The sequence below is a fragment of the Bos javanicus genome, chromosome 23, assembly GCF_032452875.1.
Source record: "Bos javanicus breed banteng chromosome 23, ARS-OSU_banteng_1.0, whole genome shotgun sequence".
Taxonomy (NCBI): domain Eukaryota; kingdom Metazoa; phylum Chordata; class Mammalia; order Artiodactyla; family Bovidae; genus Bos; species Bos javanicus.
This window is the reverse complement of record NC_083890.1, coordinates 13838472-13856999: the sequence shown is the minus strand read 5'-3', so window position 1 is coordinate 13856999 and position 18528 is coordinate 13838472. Positions and strand designations below refer to the sequence as shown.

Genomic DNA, 18528 nt, shown 5'->3' with positions numbered 1-18528 from the left:
GTGTGAAATCACCCACAGTCAAGGATCACTGCCCTAGGTTGACCTTCCCCAGTGTTCTCAGACCATCCTAGGTCTCCACTCGAAGCCAATCTGTCATTTTCTGCCCCATCCCCTCCTCCACTCCACTGCAAAAGGATCCATCCACCCATCTGCTCTCCCTTAAGACCTAGTGTAATAAAATAGCCTGTGTGAAGGGGGTGGACCAGAGGGGCCCACTGGTGATACACAGGAGCGTCATTGTGCTCTTCAGTCAACAAAGGCCTTGATGGCTTGCACCTTGAGGGGCAGGTCTCTGCTGAGCAGGAGGGCATGGTGGATGTTTGGCGTTCCTGGCTCCCTACAACCAATGCAAGTAGTGCCTCCCCCATCCAGTTTGAAAACCGAAGAACACCCCTACATTTCCAAATTCCCCCCAGGATTGGTACTGCCACGGCAGAGGACCACTGGGTCCACCTGCCTCTAACATCAGAGATGAGACAGGAGGTTGGCGAGGAGGCCAGGAGGGGACACAGGTGATGTGGGACAGGGGGTGGGAGAGCCGTCATCCACCTCTCCCCCAGACCCAGAGCTGCTCCTGAACTGATGCTGGGTGCGGCAGGTGGTCTCCCAGGGAACAGAAGCCTCTCTGAGGTTCTCGGCCATCCCCCACTGAGGCGCTTTCCCCATAGGTTTGCGGTGGGAATGGGTGGCTTGGGCCTTACTTGTCCAGGATGGCATTCTCGTGCTGCCGGAGTTTGTCAATCACGGGCTGTATCCCCAGCATCAGGAACTCGTACCGCAGATGCAGACGGAACTCCAGGTTATCCTGGGGGTCATCAAGGGGGTACTAGGCTCACCGGCTGGTGTCCATTTCTGCAAGAGTCCCCCAGTAGTCCCCTCACGGCCACTCCGGTTCCACCACACCCCCAGCAGCAAATGCATCGGAACTGCTTCAGGTCCCAGAGCAGCAAGGAGGGGGTGGGAGGAGACACCCTTTCACCTGTTAGTCATGCGCTTCAGCTCTCCTGCCTCACTTCCTTTAAGTCCTTCACCAGCTTTCTCTAAGATTTTGGCCTCAAAGAGCGGTGCTGAAGACTGATACAGAGCACACGCTTTGGAACCAGACAGATCTTGGTTCCAATCCCTGCTCTGTCACTTAACAGTTTTGTGACTCTGCAGAAGGCTTAGTTTTCTCATCAGTTAAATGGGCATAACATTACCTACCTAACAAGAATGATATTCATAAAAACTACCTAATGAGATATGGTTAGCAACTAATCAGAACAGATGTCAGGATAAATAGCTGGTACTGACCCAGGTGATGTCAGCATCTTAGGGACAGGTAATTCCCTCAACCTACCTCACCTAAGTCAGGTCATCAGGATGGGATGCGGGGGAAAAAAAAAAAAAAAGATAGTATGCTGGCAGAAAACAGGGGAAAGCAGAGATCATTAAGTTGCCCCTTTTGACCTTCAACAAGCTAACCTTCACCAAGGCATCAGACTGCCTTAGAATTTGGGGAGTTCACCTGCTCTTTAAGTTCATCTTCCATTTTTCTATTTTTAAGGTCTGGGAATCCCATTTCTGACCCCATTCTGAAGGAAAATCAGAAGTCACACATCCTAACAGAAGATGCTAGAAGACTATGACTAGCTAACTCAGAAATCAGTCCAGAAACAGGTCTTTGGAAAGCTTTAGAAAGAAGGGCCAACACTTGTCCTCCTCCTATAAGTGATCCCCCGCCATCCTAAGCCATCATCAGCCAGACAAGCTTGGGTTTTGACCATGGCACACATAACCCACGACGCCACCCATGCAGGGAGCTCCCCAGGAGCCCCTCTTTCTTGGCGTCCAGTGCAGGGGGCAAGACATGATACAGACAATCTGAAGACACGATGACGGCACTGGCAGCCACACCGACCCTCTGCCACTTCCCCAGGCAGCACTCACGCCCTCTTCCCAGGGCCAGAAAGTCAGAGCACAGCAAGGACACGGAGGAGAGGCCTCACCTCTCCGGCGCCAGCATTGAGGACAGCGTTGATGAAGGACATGATGGCTGTTTTCAGGTTCACTTCATCCCGGTATCGGCCCAGACTCCGGTCCAGCTCGTTCAGGAGGGTCTGGATGGAAAGGCAGGACCGAAAAGAAGGGAGGGATCAGGATCCTACAGGTCCAGCCTCACACCTTTGCTCCCACCGTTCCAACCACCCAGAACGCTGCATTCATTCTCTGTACCCAATCTATCCAACTCGTCTCGAACGTTCTCTAAGTCCACCTTTTCCAAGAAGCGTGCTTTGCCTCTCCACATCTCAGCCCCAGTCCTGCCTTATTCCTTTCCCACTCAGCCCTGGGGACTTCCTGTATTTTGCTGGGTGATGCCAAAATGCTGTTTCAGCACTTTACAGCTGTTTACAGCTCATCAGCCCTCCATATCCATGGGTTCAACCGACCCCACATTAAAACATAATATATACATATATATTTTATATTTCAGAAAGATTAAAAAGGCAAAATTTGAATTTGCTGTGAACTGACAACTGTTTACATAGCATTTATATTTTATTTACAGTTATTTACAGAGCATTTATATTATAGTAGGTATTATAAGTAATCCAGAGATGACTTAAAGTACACAGAAGGATGTGCATAGGTTATACACAAATACTGCACAACTGTAAGAGATTTGAGGATGCACAGATTTTGCTACCTGTGAGGGTCCTGGAGGAGGAACCCCAGAGGATACAGAGAGTAACTATATTCACTCTCAGCTCCTTAATAGCATGGTTTCTACCTTTCATCTCCTTTGTATATTCTGCAAAGGGTCGAGGGTCACTTTCCAAACAGAGTGGGTGCTTTAAAATGTTTGATGACAGAATAAGCATGTAGTCAATTCTGGTGGGCAAACCATAAAGTTTGTGATGACAGGTCACATCTACTGAGACTTACTCTGTACCAAGACACTATACTTCTTGTCTGTCTCTTTACTGGCACAGGCAGGGAGAAATAAAGACACTAGCATGGCCTGAGCTCCTGGGACTGGTCCCAGTGTCCCCAAAGTAGGCACTGGTCCAGGCTTAGGCCCTAACACCTTTTATTTTACCTGGCCACGCCGAGCAGCATGTGGGATCTTAGTTCCCTGACTAAGGACTGAACCAGTGTCCCTGCAGTGGAAGTGCAGAGTCTTAACCACTGCACCACCAGGGAAGTTCTGAAGCCTAAAATCTTGATTCGAGCAATGGCATTCAATTCAATAATTCTTGATGGAGCCCCTATCTGAGCCAGGTACTGGGCTCAGAGTTGTAGAGCCACAAAAATGAAGCGGAGCAATGTCCTATCCTCTAGGAACCCACGGTGTAGGTAAGGGTGCATTATCCCAGCCAAACCGCACTCTCTTAAGGGCCCTCGGGGCTTCTTACACAGGCCCTCCGCCAGGTCCTCACCTGGAAGCGCGTCCGCTCAGCTGCATACACCTGGTAGTGGAGCATGGCCTGCAGCACCTTCTTGTGGCCGCCGGGCACCAGGCACACAGCGCCCAGGATCTCCAGCACGGCCACCTTGGTCTTGCTGTTCTCCGTGCGCAGGCTCTGGGCGATGGTGCTGATGGCCTCGGGCTGCGCCAGCACGTGCGCCCGCCCCTGCGAGTTGTTCATCAGCGCCTTGATGCAGCCAATGAGGGAGGTGTGGATGCGGCTCTCGCAGGTGGCGTGGTCCATGCTCCGGAGGAAGTTCAGCAGACAGGTCAAGCCCTCCAACTCGATGAAGCGGGTCACAAACCTGCCCAGACCAGAGCCGTCAGCCAAACAGGTATCCTGTATTTGCATATTATTCTGTCTGCATTTTGCAAATAGCTACCCTTTATCTAGGGACCACTGTGTCCCACCTACAGAAGCCATTTGGTTCACTCGTAAGGTTTATCTAAAGCACTAATCCCTCCATGGTTGCTATATGGTCAACTTATTAGGGCTTCCCCGATGGCTCAGATAGTAAAGAATCTACCTGCGATGCAGGAGACCTGCGTTTGATTCCTGGGTAGGGAAGATCTGCTGGAGAAGGAAATGGCAACCCACTCCAGTATTCTTGCCTGGAGAATCCCATGGACAGAAGAGCCTGGCAGGCTACAGTCCACAGGGTTGCAAAGAGTCGGACATGACTGAGCAACTAACACTTTCACTTTCAAAGCACTGAAGAGCTTATGCTTTAGAACTGTGGTGCTGGTGAAGACTTTTAAAGAGCCCCTTGGACTGCAAGGAGACCAAACCAGCCAATCCTAAAGGAAATCCATCCTGAATATGCATTAGAAAAAATGATGCTGAATCTCCAATACTTTGGCCACCTGATGTGAAGAGCCAACTCTTTGGAAAAGACTCTGATGCTGGGAAGGATTAAGGGCAGGAGAAGGGGTGACAGAGGATGAGATGGTTGGACATAAGTTTGAGCAAACCCTGGGGGATACTGAAGGACAGGGAAGCCTGGTGTGCTGCAGTCTATGAGGTCACAAAGAGTTGGACATCACTTAACAACTGAACGACAACAAAGCTCTAAAATCCTTACCACCCCACAAGGGACTCACGTCTTGTTTGCATTTTAAATACTGTGCATTTGCACATCACTGACTGTCAGTGACACAACTATGAAGGTATATACGTGAAAGGGATGATTATGATAATTATTAGGATAATTATCATGGCTGTTAAACCTGAAGACTCATCACCAGTGAGGATGGGAATGAAGAGAATTACAAGCAGACAAGGAAGACTTCCAGAGAGGGGAGCCATCAGTCACTGCATCGAGGGATCAAGACTGGGGAAGGCACTCTTTAAGGGATCCCTAAGAAAACATCTGAGTTAGCTTAAATGTTAGCAAAAAACACTAAAAACCATTTCGTGCAGGAGTTCTTAACCTGGAATATGTGTTCCCCTAAGGGGTCTATGGCTAATCAACTTCCATGGGAAACAAAAAATACACTTTTTTGGTAATCTCTACCTTGAATTTCGGAGAAGGCAATGGCACCCCACTCCAGTACTCTTGCCTGGAGAATCCCATGGACAGAGGAGCCTGGTAGGCTGCAGTCCATGGCGTCACTAGGAGTCAGACATGACTTAGCGACTTCACTTTCACTTTTCACTTTCATGCACTGGAAAAGGAAATGGCAACCCACTCCAGTGTTCTTGCCTGGAGAATCCCAGGGACGGGGGAGCCTGGTGGGCTGCCGTCTATGGGGTTGCACAGAGTCGGACACGACTGAAGCGACTTAGCAGCAGCAGCAACCTTGAATTTAGCATTTCTTTCAATGATGAAGGTAAGCAATAAAATATAGTGGCATTACCAGAATTTCTGACTTTCTCACCCAAAGAAATCACAGCTGTTTTCATCTCAAATTGCAGCTGTTACAGATATCTCAAAATATCATTTCCACTCATCAGCACTTCAAAATTATGGTGGTTGCTAGTTCTTTTTATTTAAGGCATAAAGCAGTACATTTACTGCTATCTCACAAATGTTTAAAATTTGGTGGCTGTATTTCAATTTAATTGGATCATTTTTAAACCTTACCTACTATCTACTTTATTACTTAGAAACATCGTTCTAATAAGCAGTCAATAGGTTTCACCTGGGTACCAAAGTCATCCATGGCACACATGTGTGCATCCATACACACACACACACACACACACACACACACACACACACACAAAGGCTTAAAACCCTTGATTTAGTAGAACAATAATTAATGATCTGAGGACATGCCATAAACGAAGCTGAGGGAAGCACTCTATATAATGAATACATTTGATTACAAGGGCATCTGTGAGTGTTTCTACATGATTATATAAATATACTTAGAAAAACAGAATGCATTAAGTTGTTAAAAACAGGTATCATTTACTTTTTTCTATTATACACTTTTATGTATCCCACAAAATTTCCACCATGACTATGTGTGACATTTGTCATCAGAATTTGATTAAGAGAAAGAAAAACAAATGGAAGTGGGAGATGAGGGGCAACATCCCCTCAACCCTTCTACTTCCTGACTTTCTCAACCTTCCTGTATCCCCTTTCTAAATCAGACCCCATCCCCGCCTGAGCAACAAGCAGGGGTTAGGGAGCCCCTGTTCTCCTTGAGGCTCCACTTCCAGGCTCCTGGGGCAGAAAGGTCAGCCCAGACCACGCACACACACACACACACACACACACACAGGCAGACTCGTGTGTTGGTAACAACTGGCCCTCTGGAGAAAGAAACAGGCCTGACTGTGGTGTTGGCCAATTTCCATGGTATAAATACTCCCAGCACAGCTGACTTCAAGCTAGTCATGTGATGCCACTGAACGTGGAGCTGGGAAGACATGTAGCATTCACAGATTCCCACCAGGCACACACAACGGGTGCGATTTCCGTGGGCACACATGACAGTGTATAGGAAAATGCCGTCAAATCATCAGGTAGTTAAGGAGTGATAAGTTTCAAGTTCTTAATTACCTTTGGTTTTTATATCATTTTTTAAATCATGAGTTGATATAATTTACATTTTAATCATAGTTTTAACAAGCAGCTTGCAAAACTGCTGAAAATGTAACAGTTGCCTCCCCTAAGCCGGAATGAGCCCACTGCCAGACACGAGAGGAGCCTGTGGCTCTCTTGGGCCCTTTCCCAATGTGGCCTGGGACGCAGGGAGAGGTGCTTTTCAGCCCTGGAGACAGCCACCACCTGCTTCCTTACCTGCTCCCACGCTGGATGGAGAAATCTCATCTGGAGACAGCACATCGCCCTCTAGTGGCCAGAGTATTTCTCACCCACTCTCACCTCCCTGGTGGGGCTCCTCCCTTCTCAGAGCTCTTGAGCACCCTGCCCGTATGCCTACCTCTGGACCGGAGGTTTACCTCATCTTCCTATGTTCATCTCTCCTCCCCAACATGCTCATCTTCTGGAAGCATCCCAGCTCCTCAGAGAGAGAGGGGGGAGTGGGAGCCCAGATGTGAAAGAGGGTAAAGTAAGCCGGAGGGGATGCTGAGAGTGCGTCCCAAGGGGCCTGGGATGGGAGCAGAGCTCTGTGTGAAGCTTCGAGAAGCTGAGGGGCCCACTGGGGGAGGGATGTAGAGGAAGCGAGGGAAGGGGCATCACCTCATAGGCTGTGTCCGGAGGGCAGTCTTCAGGTCTTCCACGACTTGGTTCCTCATCTCCGTCTCCTCCTCATCAAACGCGTACAGACTCTGCATCTGAGATCAGAGAAAGCAGCAGAGGTCGCGCTGGGCTGCCTGTCTCCCAGCTCCCTGCACCCCCAGCCTGCCTGTGAACCAGGGGCCACCCTCGCCTCAGGAGGGATGAGGCCCCACCAAATGGTTTACTGAGACAAGAGTGTCAGGCTGTAAGAAGACCCAGGTTCCAGTCCTGGGCTTCACTTTCCTCATCTGTAAAATGGGGAGAATGATTAGCCTGTTTCTCAAGCCTGGGTGATCTACACATCATTAATCACTGTTTCAATAGTTTGGGGACTCTATAGGGACGGAGGGGTCATGATACAATCTTGGGAATAACTGGAAAGCTGCTGATCCCCAGTTGTGGGCTGCAAGGGAACATGAGGCCCATTCCCCTTGGAGCCCTTCCAGGTGGGGCCGGGGCAGGACAGGCGTGAGGCTCACCGCGGCCATGGAGTTGATGCGGTCGATGTAGTAGTCAGGCCAGCTGGTCGCCAGCTTGTTGGGGTCCTCCTGCTCCTAGAACAAGAGGAAGGGTTGTATGGACCACCCGGCAAGACAGGCCCATGGTCTGGAGTCCTGAGCTTCATTCCAGGTCAGCATTCAGGTTCATCTCCCAGCCCCACCTAGACGGGGTGACTTTGAGGGAGTCACAGAAGCTCCCTAGGCTTCTACTTCTTCCTCAGCAAGATGCAGATCACAAACATCCGAACCTCAGGACCGGATAATGACATGGGCAGAAACCATGCAGGTATATACACTTTCAATGAACAATATATATGGTTAAAAATACTTTATTTTTTTCCCCTGTCATCCTTGTTCTGACTCCATTTAATGAAATACGACTTTCAGTCTGTTGAATCTAATGAAAATGTGCACTTGTACTTTGTACATCTACTTTTTCAAACCTCATTTTTTCTGATATCATTCTCACTATATTTTATAAAATAGTATCAGTCTGTGACAGTCTGGACCTTTAAAAAAACTTAAGTCTTTTGGAGTTTTGGAAAATATTGATTGATATTAAGCATTTGGTGTAGTGCCTGGCATAGAGTAGGTGCTCAATAAATTGTAACTTTAAAAAAGGAGAGAAAGAGATCCGCACCCTGCCCCAAGGTCCTGGGTTTTGGAAAGGGGGTGAGGGATGGGGTCTGTGCAGCTGGAAGGCAGAGCCCAGATCAGACCCAGCCCTCAGGTCCCAAGAGAAAGCCTCAACTCCTCCCCAGGGGTGGGCAGGAATGATGGGAACTGGACAAACACTGATGCTGATTGAAAATTCAGACCCCTTCTCCGGCCAGTGGGTCTGCTCTTCACACTCCCTCCTGCTTCCTGTCCCTCTCCCATTTGGATGCTCCCCTTTATTTGCTTTCTAACAATTTCCTGCTTTCAAATTAGCATGAAACATTTACCTCCTCAAGAAGCTTCCTGATGGACCACCTGCCTGCCAGCCAGCCTGGACTTTGCCCTGCATCTTTCAGGCCCATCCACTTGGGTTTCATGATTTTATTTCTTAAAATCCAAGATTTTAAATTTCTTAAATCTTAAAATTTTAAATCAGTGAGAAACCTGCTTTGATTGGGTCTTTGTGACTTCACCTGGCTGTATGCCTAAAGCCACGGGGCTCCCGTAACCGAGGCCCCCAAATTCTAGCTTCTGCCTTACAGAGGGGATCACAGCACATAAACAAACATATCATGAAACACACACTTTCCTGCCTTCACTGGCTTCCCATTTAGCCACTCCACATGCATTTAATGAGCACCTACTCCATGCCAATCACTGCTATGAGCCCTGAAAGTACTGAACAAAAAGCCTTCCATGTAATAGCCTGTCTAATACCAGAGGCAGGGTGACCACTGCTCTGTGGTAGGACTGTCCACTGTGGGCCCTGGAAACCATGGTGGGGGTCATTTAACACAGAAGGCTAATGGGGAAGATGGGGTGGGGGTCTGAGAGGACTGAGCTGAGTTACTCAAGATTACTGAGGCTGAGACAAGGGGAGAGTGTTACAGGCAGAGGAAGTACTATGTGGAATGATGGGGAGTGGGAAAGTGTATTGGGAGATGACACAGACTGGTCTGGAAGGTGGTGAGAAGTGTCCTTACATTTTAGTGCATTTTTATGTTAGCTTCATAAGGAATCAACGTCAGGGACCTCCATCGTAAATCGATTTGGAAAGTGGGGAATCACGAGAGAAGATGAATTACTCCTGAAATTCATTTTCTCCTCCTTTCCTTCTTTATTTCCATAGTGTGAGTTTTTTAAAGATCTGCTCTCCTCATAATGAGACTCCTGGACACAGAGCATGGTATTCTGCAGCTGCTTAATAAATGCCTTGACTACACTAGATGTGGCTCGCAGTGCCTGCAGGCTCTCAGCAGGCCAGCATTCAAGCGTCAGCGCAGCCACTGGTCATGCTGGCTGGCAACTCTAGGTGAGGCCATCACCCCTCCAGGCCTTCCTTGCGTCCTGTGTAGAATAAAAAACTGGGCTGGGTTGCTCCTCAGTCCCTTCCAATTCTGGAAGAGTGACCAACTTTATAAGCTCGGTCTGGCCCAGTATGGAGCCTAGGATGGAACAAATATCCCGAGCAAGAAGACTAACAGAAGAGCCAAAATGGGCTTCAGGGAGCCTGAAGGAGAAGCAGTCTCACACTGCCCCAGACCTGCCCATCTTCTCCCGGGAGGGAGACTTCTAAGCCTTTGGGTGCTGGAATAACAGGCCCCAACTCCCAAACTCCTGTACGTTGAAGTGAAGGCATGAAGCTGCAAGCCTGGGAGACGAGAGGGCGGAGGGATGGAGAGGAAAGTGGGCCAAGGAAGGAAAAATAGAGCGAAAGAAACAGACAGGCTAAAACATTGGGCCGGCCAAAAAGTTTGAGTTTTTCTATAAGACATTATGGGAAAACCCAGAATGAACCTTATGGCCAACCCAACAGAAAGGAGATGAGAGAAACTGAGAGAGAAAGAGATGAGGTAAGAGAGGCAGAGAGGGGGAGGAAGGAAGAAGAAAGCACAGCCACTGAGAAAGTGGAGGGGAGAGAGAAAGCCCAGCTCAGTCCTGACTGCAGCCCAGCACACCCTGCTAGGGAGGCGCAGTCAGGAGACTGACACCTTTTAATGAAGGGGCGGGGCGGGCGGGGAGAGCAGAGACTGATGTGTGTCCCTGACCTGCGTGCTGCCCTGGGACAGGGACACAGCCTGGGACACGGCCCAGGCTAAAGATCCAGCAGAGGCCATTCACTTCCCCCAAACCAGTCCTTCCAACAGAGCTGCCCCCTGGGTACTGCCCGGGGTGGCACGCCCTCCCCGCGTGCGCACAGCCACGGAAAGGGAATCTGGACTTGTCATCATGCATCTCCCTGACCCGGCACCCCTCCTGGAACCCAGAAGAACAGAACCCTAACCCTCTGCGTGTAAGCTCCATGAGAGCAGGGATTATTTCTGTCCTGATTCATTCACTGTTGTTCCTCCGACACCTAGAATGGAATGAGGCTGGTGTGGAACAAAGGTTTGCGAAATGAATGGAAGCAAGGGCTACCCATGCTGTGGACCCTGCGCGGCAGCGGAAGGGGTCAGAGAGGGTACCTTCTTCTTGCTGCAGTAGATCTGCCATTTCTTCTCAGGGGGCAGTGCAAATACAGCCTCCCGGTTTTTGTCGGTGAGATCCAATTCATCCTGCAAAGACACAAAAACACGTCTGAAACCCAGAGATGGTTGATCTTAGGATATTCAGCCTATAGGAAATTACAGTTTCCTCAGATTCCTCAGCCTGCTGTCTTCCTTCAAAGAGCGTCAAAGATACGATACGGCAATTTTTTTTTTTTTTAATTTTGTTTTATTTTTAAACTTTACATAATTGTATTCGTTTTGCCAAATATCAAAATGAATCTGCCACAGGTATACATGTGTTCCCCATCCTGAACCCTCCTCCCTCCTCCCTCCCCATACCATCCCTCTGGGTCGTCCCAGTGCACTAGCCCCAAGCATCCAGTATCGTGCATCGAACCTGGACTGGCAACTCGTTTCATACATGATATTTTACATGTTTCAATGCCATTCTCCCAAATCTTCCCACCCTCTCCCTCTCCCACAGAGTCCATAAGACTGTTCTATACATCAGTGTCTCTTTTGCTGTCTCGTACACAGGGTTATTGTTACCATCTTTCTAAATTCCATATATATGCGTTAGTATACTGTATTGGTGTTTTTCTTTCTGGGGCAATTCTTTCTCTTGAAGCACAGAGCCATCCTCCCATCCCCTTGCATCAAGCCCTCAAGCTTCTGTCCAGGCTTCCTTCACTTCCTGTCCCCGCCCCTGGCTCCTCCCCGTCCAGGGCCCTGTTCCCGCCCCTCTCCTGTATTTCTTTGCTAGCTCCTAGTCCTCTTGCCTGGAGTTTCTTGTCTTCTTCCTCTTGTCCTTCTTAGGCTGGTCAACACCATAAATCAAGGCTTGACAAAGAAAGAAATCAGTCTACCAATCCAGTCTGTTATTATTAATTTATATTATTTGGTTGGCCGCGTCTGATCTTAGTTGCAGTACTTGGGACTTCCCTTGCATCATGCGGGACCTTTCCTTGCAGCAGCATGGACCCTCTAGTTGTGGCACGGGGACTCCAGAGTGCATGGGGCTCAGGAGTTGCTGTGCGCAGGTTTTAGCTGCCCTGCATCATGTGGGATCTTAGTTCCCCAAGCAGGGATCAAACCTGCATCCCCTGTGTTGCAAAGGAGATTCTTAACCACTGGACCACCAGGGATGTCCCCTGATCCACTTCCCTCTTGGCCCCCCATCCTTCAAGTTTCTGTCCCTTTAAATGTGTCCCCAAGAAAGTCTTTGGCTCCCCAACCCCAGCATCGGCCCCAGCATGGTTGAGGACACCTGGTAAAGATGAGGAGCTGGGCAACTCATCTAACTCAACTAACTCATCAATTCATCAACTCATCTAGCTCAGCCTCCTGCTAAGGAGGGCACCCTGTGCCATGGAAGGTGTTGGTCTGCTTCCCATGGAGGTGTGCCCGACAGAGACCACCCTCCAGCGGTACCACCACCCAGACCATGCCATGCACACACAAGACTGGGCCCCAGCAGTAAATCCACACTTCCCTGGGAGCTGGACTAGGAAGTTGCTGACATCATCAAGTTTCAGGTAACTCTGTAGGTAGTTTGGGATGACTTTTTTAGGTTTAGCTGTGCTGAATGGTGCCTAAAAGGCTCTCTTACTGAAAATTCTTCTCCTATGATTCATGAGCTATGCCAGGACTCAACAAAAATAAATAAATAAAAGTTAATGGGCCATGGAAACATAATGGGCCTTTCAACATGATTTTTGAATTTTTTTTTAATAAAAGCAAAAGTTACATTAAGACCAAAAAAAGCATATTACTAATCTTTGTATTTTCTAAAATGATAGTGAAAGTAATGTCTAAGAAAGTACAAGTCTTAAGTATATCGATACCTGTATTCAATGAGAGCCTTTTAGACTTTCCTTCAGAGAGATCTGACCTGTCCAATAGAAATATGAGCCACGTTTTTAAAAAATTTTTCCAGTCACATTAAAAAATTATGCAGGAATAGTTGAACTTAATTTTAATAACGTGTGATAAGTCGATTCAGTCGTGTTTGACTCTTTGTGATCCCATGAACCATAGCCCGCCAGGCTCCTCTGTCCATGGGATTCTCCAGGCAAGAATACTGGAGTGGGTTGCCATGCCCTCCTCCAGGGGATCTTCCCAACCCAGGGATCAAACCCGTGTCTCTTGCATCTCCTGCACTGGCAGGTGGGTTCTTTGCCACTTAGCATCACCTGGGTCAGTAGTCAGTCAGTTCAGTCACTCAGCCACGTCCGACTCTTTGCGACCCCATCAATCGCAGCACACCAGGCCTCCCTGTCTTCACGTCCATCGAGTCGGTGATGCCATCCAGCCATCTCATCCTCTGTTGTCCTCTTCTCCTCCTGCCCCCAATCCCTCCCAGCATCAGAGTCTTTTCCAATGAGTCAACTCTTCGCATGAGGTGGCCAAAGTACTGGAGTTTCAGCTTTAGCATCATTCCTTCCAAAGAAATCCCAGGGCTGATCTCCTTCAGAATGGACTGGTTGGATCTCCTTGCAGTCCAAGGGACTCTCAAGAGTCTTCTCCAACACCACAGTTCAAAAGCATCAATTCTTCGGTGTTCAGCTTTCTTCACAGTCCAACTCTCACATCCATACCTGACCACTGGAAAAACCATAGCCTTGACTAGACGGACCTTTGTTGGCAAAGTAATGTCTCTGTTTTTCAATATGCTATCAAGGTTGGTCATAACTTTTCCTCCAAGGAGTAAGCGTCTTTTAATTTCATGGCTGCAGTCACCATCTGCAGTGATTTTGGAGCCCAAAAAAACAAAGTCTGACACTGTTTCCACTGTTTCCCCATCTATTTCCCATGAAGTGATGGGACCACCTGGGTACCTTGTATTTAACCCAAAGTATCTAAAATCGAGTCATTTTAACATGTAATCAATGTAAAAGAAAAAGATCAATGAGCTATTTGAATTCTTTTTTTTTCAAAGTTATCAAAATCTGCTGTGGATTTCCCATCTTGGTTCAGACCAGCCATGTTTCAAGTGTCACCAGCCCCATGTGACCGGCGGCTGCCATCCTGAGTGGCACCGACAAGGACAACTTGAATCTATGCCCACCAGGTCACCTGCTTTTTGAACTAAAGTCTCCTGTAGATCAAATGCTAAAGAAAAGTTCTTCCTGGAACCACTCTCTACATATCCCAGGAATGTTTCCAGACCCTGCTCGAGGTTTCTGAAGCATTTCCTTTCTGTGGTCAGAATCAGAAATTAAAGAGACTTCTGTGCACCTGCCACTGGCTGGCACACACTGCACCCTCTTCTGCTTCTGCAGGTAGTTCTACCCAGCCGGCGCTCCTGGCCCGCCCACCACACGGTCTAATGCCCAAGCTCAGAGCTGGCATCCTCTGGCAAGCCTTCTACAGCCCTTCCCAGGTAGGAACACCTCTCCCTACCTGAATGCAGAGCTGTTGTGTTCAACTTTGTATTCTGGTTATTTAGACACTTGTCTTCTCTCACCAGTGGTCTCTGCCACTAAATCAAATGGCATTTCTTGGTAATTTGGTTGGTTCAGCCTTGGTAACCTATGACTCTGTGGACCATCCACTTCTTCTTGAGTCTCTCTTTCCTGGTTTCCTGGACAATCACACCCTTGGGCCGTCCCTCCTGCTTTGCGCTATGCTCCTCTTGGGACCCCTGACTGACTTCTCCTCCTCTATCCTATCACTCAGCACTGAAGTCCCTCAGGGTACCATCCTGGGTCCTCTTCTCCCCTCCCTTTATGCTTTCTCTGGTGACTCCTTCACAAGTCATTCCCAAGGACTCAGTGACGATCCTAAATCCTCTCAGCCCCCTAGTGTCCTGAGCGCCCAATCCTGGCTGGCACCCAACTGCCTGTGCACCGATCAGCTTGACGGCCCTCAGGTGCCCCATACACTCATGCACGTGTGACAGTGTGCCAGGCACTGTTCTCAGGGTTTAAAGTTTATCCATTACATTTGCAACAACCCATTTTACAGATGAGGAAACTGAGGCACAGCAAGCACATGCAAACTGAATTCATTACCCCAGTCACCTCAGCCTGGGTCTCCTTGGCACATCCTGTCCTGTTGAGGGTCTCACCATCCACCCAGATCCTCATGTAAGAAACCTGGTATTCCCTGACTCCTACTCACGCATTAGTCCCAACGAGTCCTATTATCCTTCCTTCTCAGTGGCTCTAGAATCTGTCCACTTTTCCCCATTTCCACGGCTAATGCTTTAATCCAAGCCACCATCCTCCACAGCTTGAGTTTGCACCTGGAGCCCCCAGATGGTCTACACAGTGCCTTTGGAGCCAATAAAGTACCCCAGATGGTCTTTTTAGAAAAGTATATTGGAGAACCTCAAACCCCTGGTTAACCTTTTCAGTGGCTTTCTACCATGCCTAGGATTGAATCCCAAATCCTCAGATATTCTCATCATAATGGTACCCCACAAAGGACCCAGCTTTTTCCTACTAGAGACTCTCACATCTGATGCTGCTTCTGGCAGGGACTCCATGGCATCATTCTGCACCTCCATTCACTTACCTGACCATCACTCTGTTTTAAGATCTGTCACTGCTTCAAGGGGCCCATCAGGACCTTGAATCTAGAATAAGGCTCTCTGCTAGAGAGGCCACAGACCGCCCCAAACATTCCCTCTCAAGACACTCTCTACACTTGTCATTACTGTTCAAGACCCGGCTTCTCGTTAGACTTCATATTCTGGGGGGAGGGGCTGTGCCAACCCATTTTAGTGGGTCCATCACTAAATCCCTGGCAGCCCACGAAACCCAGTACACGTCAGTCTCTCAAATATTTTTCATTTGTTTGATCAATACCTCACGCTAGCCTGCAGACGAGACAAGTCTGACTCATCCTTGTTTTTTGCCAAAGTACCTAGTAAGAAATCCTGCCACTTAACATGCTCAATAAATATTTGGAGACTAAAAGGGCCAAAGGAAGGAACACTGCTTGCCATGTCCTTCTTTCAAAATTCATGCACTCTTCTCAGGAAGATGTCCCTGACTGGGATAATGTAAGAAATATACTGGTTTGCCAAAAAGTTCATTTGGGTTCTTCTGTAAGATGCTATGGAAAACCTGAATGAACTTTATGGCCAACCCAACATTTCTTTTTTTAAAAAATCTGTTTTGGTGTTTTGTGGCATCATGCTTTATTTTTTTTTAACTTTTTATTTTGTATTGGGGTATAGTCAATTAACAAACAATGTCATGATACTTTCAGATGAACTGCAAAGGGACTCAGCCATACACATATATGGATCCACTTTCCCCCAAACTCCCCTCCCATGCAGGCTGCCACATAACACTGAGCAGAGTTCCCTGTGCTGTACAGTAGGTCATTGCCGGTTATCCATTTTAAATATAGCAGTGTCAACCTAATATTTCTGACCCTCGTTCCCGGTTCCTGTCTTAGAGCTCCTAAACCCCTCGGAATTTCATGAATGATAGAACTGACAGGAATATCTTCTGTTCCTGACATAGAGCCCCTAAACCCCTTGGAATTTCCTGGGTGATAGGAGTCCCTTTTCTCCTGCTGCAGTGACTCCTGGTGGACCCTAGAGAGCTTCAGGGTGGGGGCCGGTCACCAGAAGGATCAGGCCTTGATTAGAAGCCTTGAACTTTCAGCCCTACTCCCCAAACTCTAATAGATGGAGCTAAAAATCTATCATACCGTTACAAATAAACTTATTTACAAGACAGACTCAGAGAACGAACTTACGGATACTAGTGGGGAAGGGTGGGAGAAAGGGATAGTTAGGGCATTTGGGATGGACATATACATACAGCTGTATTTAAAGTGGATAAGCAACAAGGTCCTACTGTACAGCACAGGGAACGCTGCTCAGTGTTCTGTGGCAGCCTGAATGGGACGGGAGTTTGAGGGAGAGTGGATACATGTATGTGTATGGCTGGGCCACTCTGCTGCACACCTGAAACTATCACAGCATTGCCAATCAGCTATAAGCAGCAGCAGTAGTCATATGTTGGTTGCTCAGTCGTGTCCGACTCTCTGCAACCCTGTGGACTGTGGCCTACCAGGCTCCTCTGTCCATGGAGAAGCAGGCAAGATACTGAAGTGGGTTGTCATTCCCTTCTCCAGGGGATCTTCCTAACCCAGGGATGGAACTCGGGTCTCCGGCATTGCAGGCAGACTCTTTACTGTTTTAGCCACCAGTTCAGTCACTCAGTCGTGTCCAACTCTTTGCGACCCATGGACTGCAGCATGCCAGGCTTCCCTGTCCATCACCAAGTCCTGGAGCTTGCTCAAACTCATGTCCATCAAGTCAGTGATGCCATCCAACCATCTCATCCTCTGTCATCCCCTTCTCCTCCTGCCTTTAATCTTTCCCAGCATCAGGGTCTTTTCCAATGAGTCAGTTCTTCACAGCAGGTGGCCCAAGTATTGGAGTTTCCATTTCAGCATCAGTCCTTCCAATGAATATTCAGGACTGATTTCCTTTAGGATTGACTGCTTTGATCTCCTTCCTGTCCAAGGAACTCTCAAGAATCTTCTCTAGCGCCACAGTTCAAAAGCATCAATTCTTTGGCGCTTAGCCATCTTTATGGTCCAACTCTCAAATCCATACATGACTACTGGAAAAAACCATAGCTTTGACTACACAGACCTTTGTCAGCAAAGTAATGTCTCTGCTTTTTAATATGCTGTCTAGGTTCTCATAGCTTTTCTTCCAAGGTCACCAGGGAAGCCCCATAATCAGCTATACTATAATATAAAATAAAAAATAAGGGGAAAAATATCTATCTTGCTGAAACCACCGCAAATGCCCCCAGAATGGCAAGGCTCAGAGAGCTTCTGGGTGGGTGTATGCGTCCACGTGATGGGAGGGTGGGGCACCCCGAACCTTCTGGGGACAGATGCTCCTGGGCTCAGGACAGGAACCTTACCCTTCTGGGCTTTATGCTCTGTACGCCTTCCTCTGGCTGCTCACTTGTATTCTTTATCATCTCCTTTACACTAAACTGGTAACAGTACATAAAGTGTTTCCTGAGTTCTGTGAGCAGTTCTAGCAAATTACCACACTTGCAGAGGAGATCATGGGGACTCCTGGTTTGTAGCCATGTTGGACAGAAGCATAGGAAACCTGGGACCCACCACCTCTAATGGGTGTGTGAAGTAAGGGGCAGTCTCGTGGATCTGAGCCCTTAACCTGTGGGCTCTGTGCTAACTCTGGGCAGTAAGTGTCAGAATGGAGTTGTATTGCAGGACATCCAATTGGTGTCCATAGAAAACTGGAGAACTGCTTAATGTAGAAAATGGTGTTAGCAGTATTTGAGTGAAAAATTGATCTTAGCAGGACTGACAAACACGGCTCAGGCTTCAAATATTATTCTACACAAGCAAAGAAAAGTGTTAGTCACTCAGTTGTGTCCAACTCTTTGTGACCCCATAGACTATAGCCCACCAGGCTCCTCTGTCCATGGGATTTTCCAGGCAAGAATACTGGGGTGGGTTGCCATTTCCTATCTCCCACCCCTGGCTCCACTCCCAGGAAAGGCATAACTTGGGACAGTGAGTTTTCCTGAACCTGATGTGGTGAGGAAGGTGGACCACTTTTTCTCCCACAGGCATTGCTCCATCTTACAGTGGTCCTGTGCTTTGAAGAGCTGGATTATCTTCATCAGATACATCCATGACCGAATCCAAGTAGGAAACCCCATTCCAATCATGTTGCATTGTTTCTCTGCAGGCCAGCCATGAGAATAAGTGACCAAGAGCTGATG

The 18528-nt window shown here is 48.1% G+C and overlaps 1 protein-coding gene across 9 annotated transcripts in view; it reads right to left on the bottom strand.

Annotated features, from left to right (window-relative positions):
• DAAM2 (dishevelled associated activator of morphogenesis 2) overlaps positions 1 to 18528 on the bottom strand; it is a 136194-nt gene that overhangs the window by 36129 nt on the left and 81537 nt on the right. For all 9 annotated transcript variants that reach the window (XM_061398086.1, XM_061398081.1, XM_061398082.1 and 6 more), the window contains 6 exons: positions 10766 to 10855; positions 7623 to 7697; positions 7105 to 7199; positions 3420 to 3753; positions 1989 to 2099; positions 702 to 805 (listed from right to left, as the gene is read on the bottom strand). In XM_061398086.1, coding sequence (XP_061254070.1) covers positions 702 to 805; positions 1989 to 2099; positions 3420 to 3753; positions 7105 to 7199; positions 7623 to 7697; positions 10766 to 10855 — 809 coding nt within the window. The remainder of the gene's footprint in view (positions 1 to 701; positions 806 to 1988; positions 2100 to 3419; positions 3754 to 7104; positions 7200 to 7622; positions 7698 to 10765; positions 10856 to 18528) is intronic.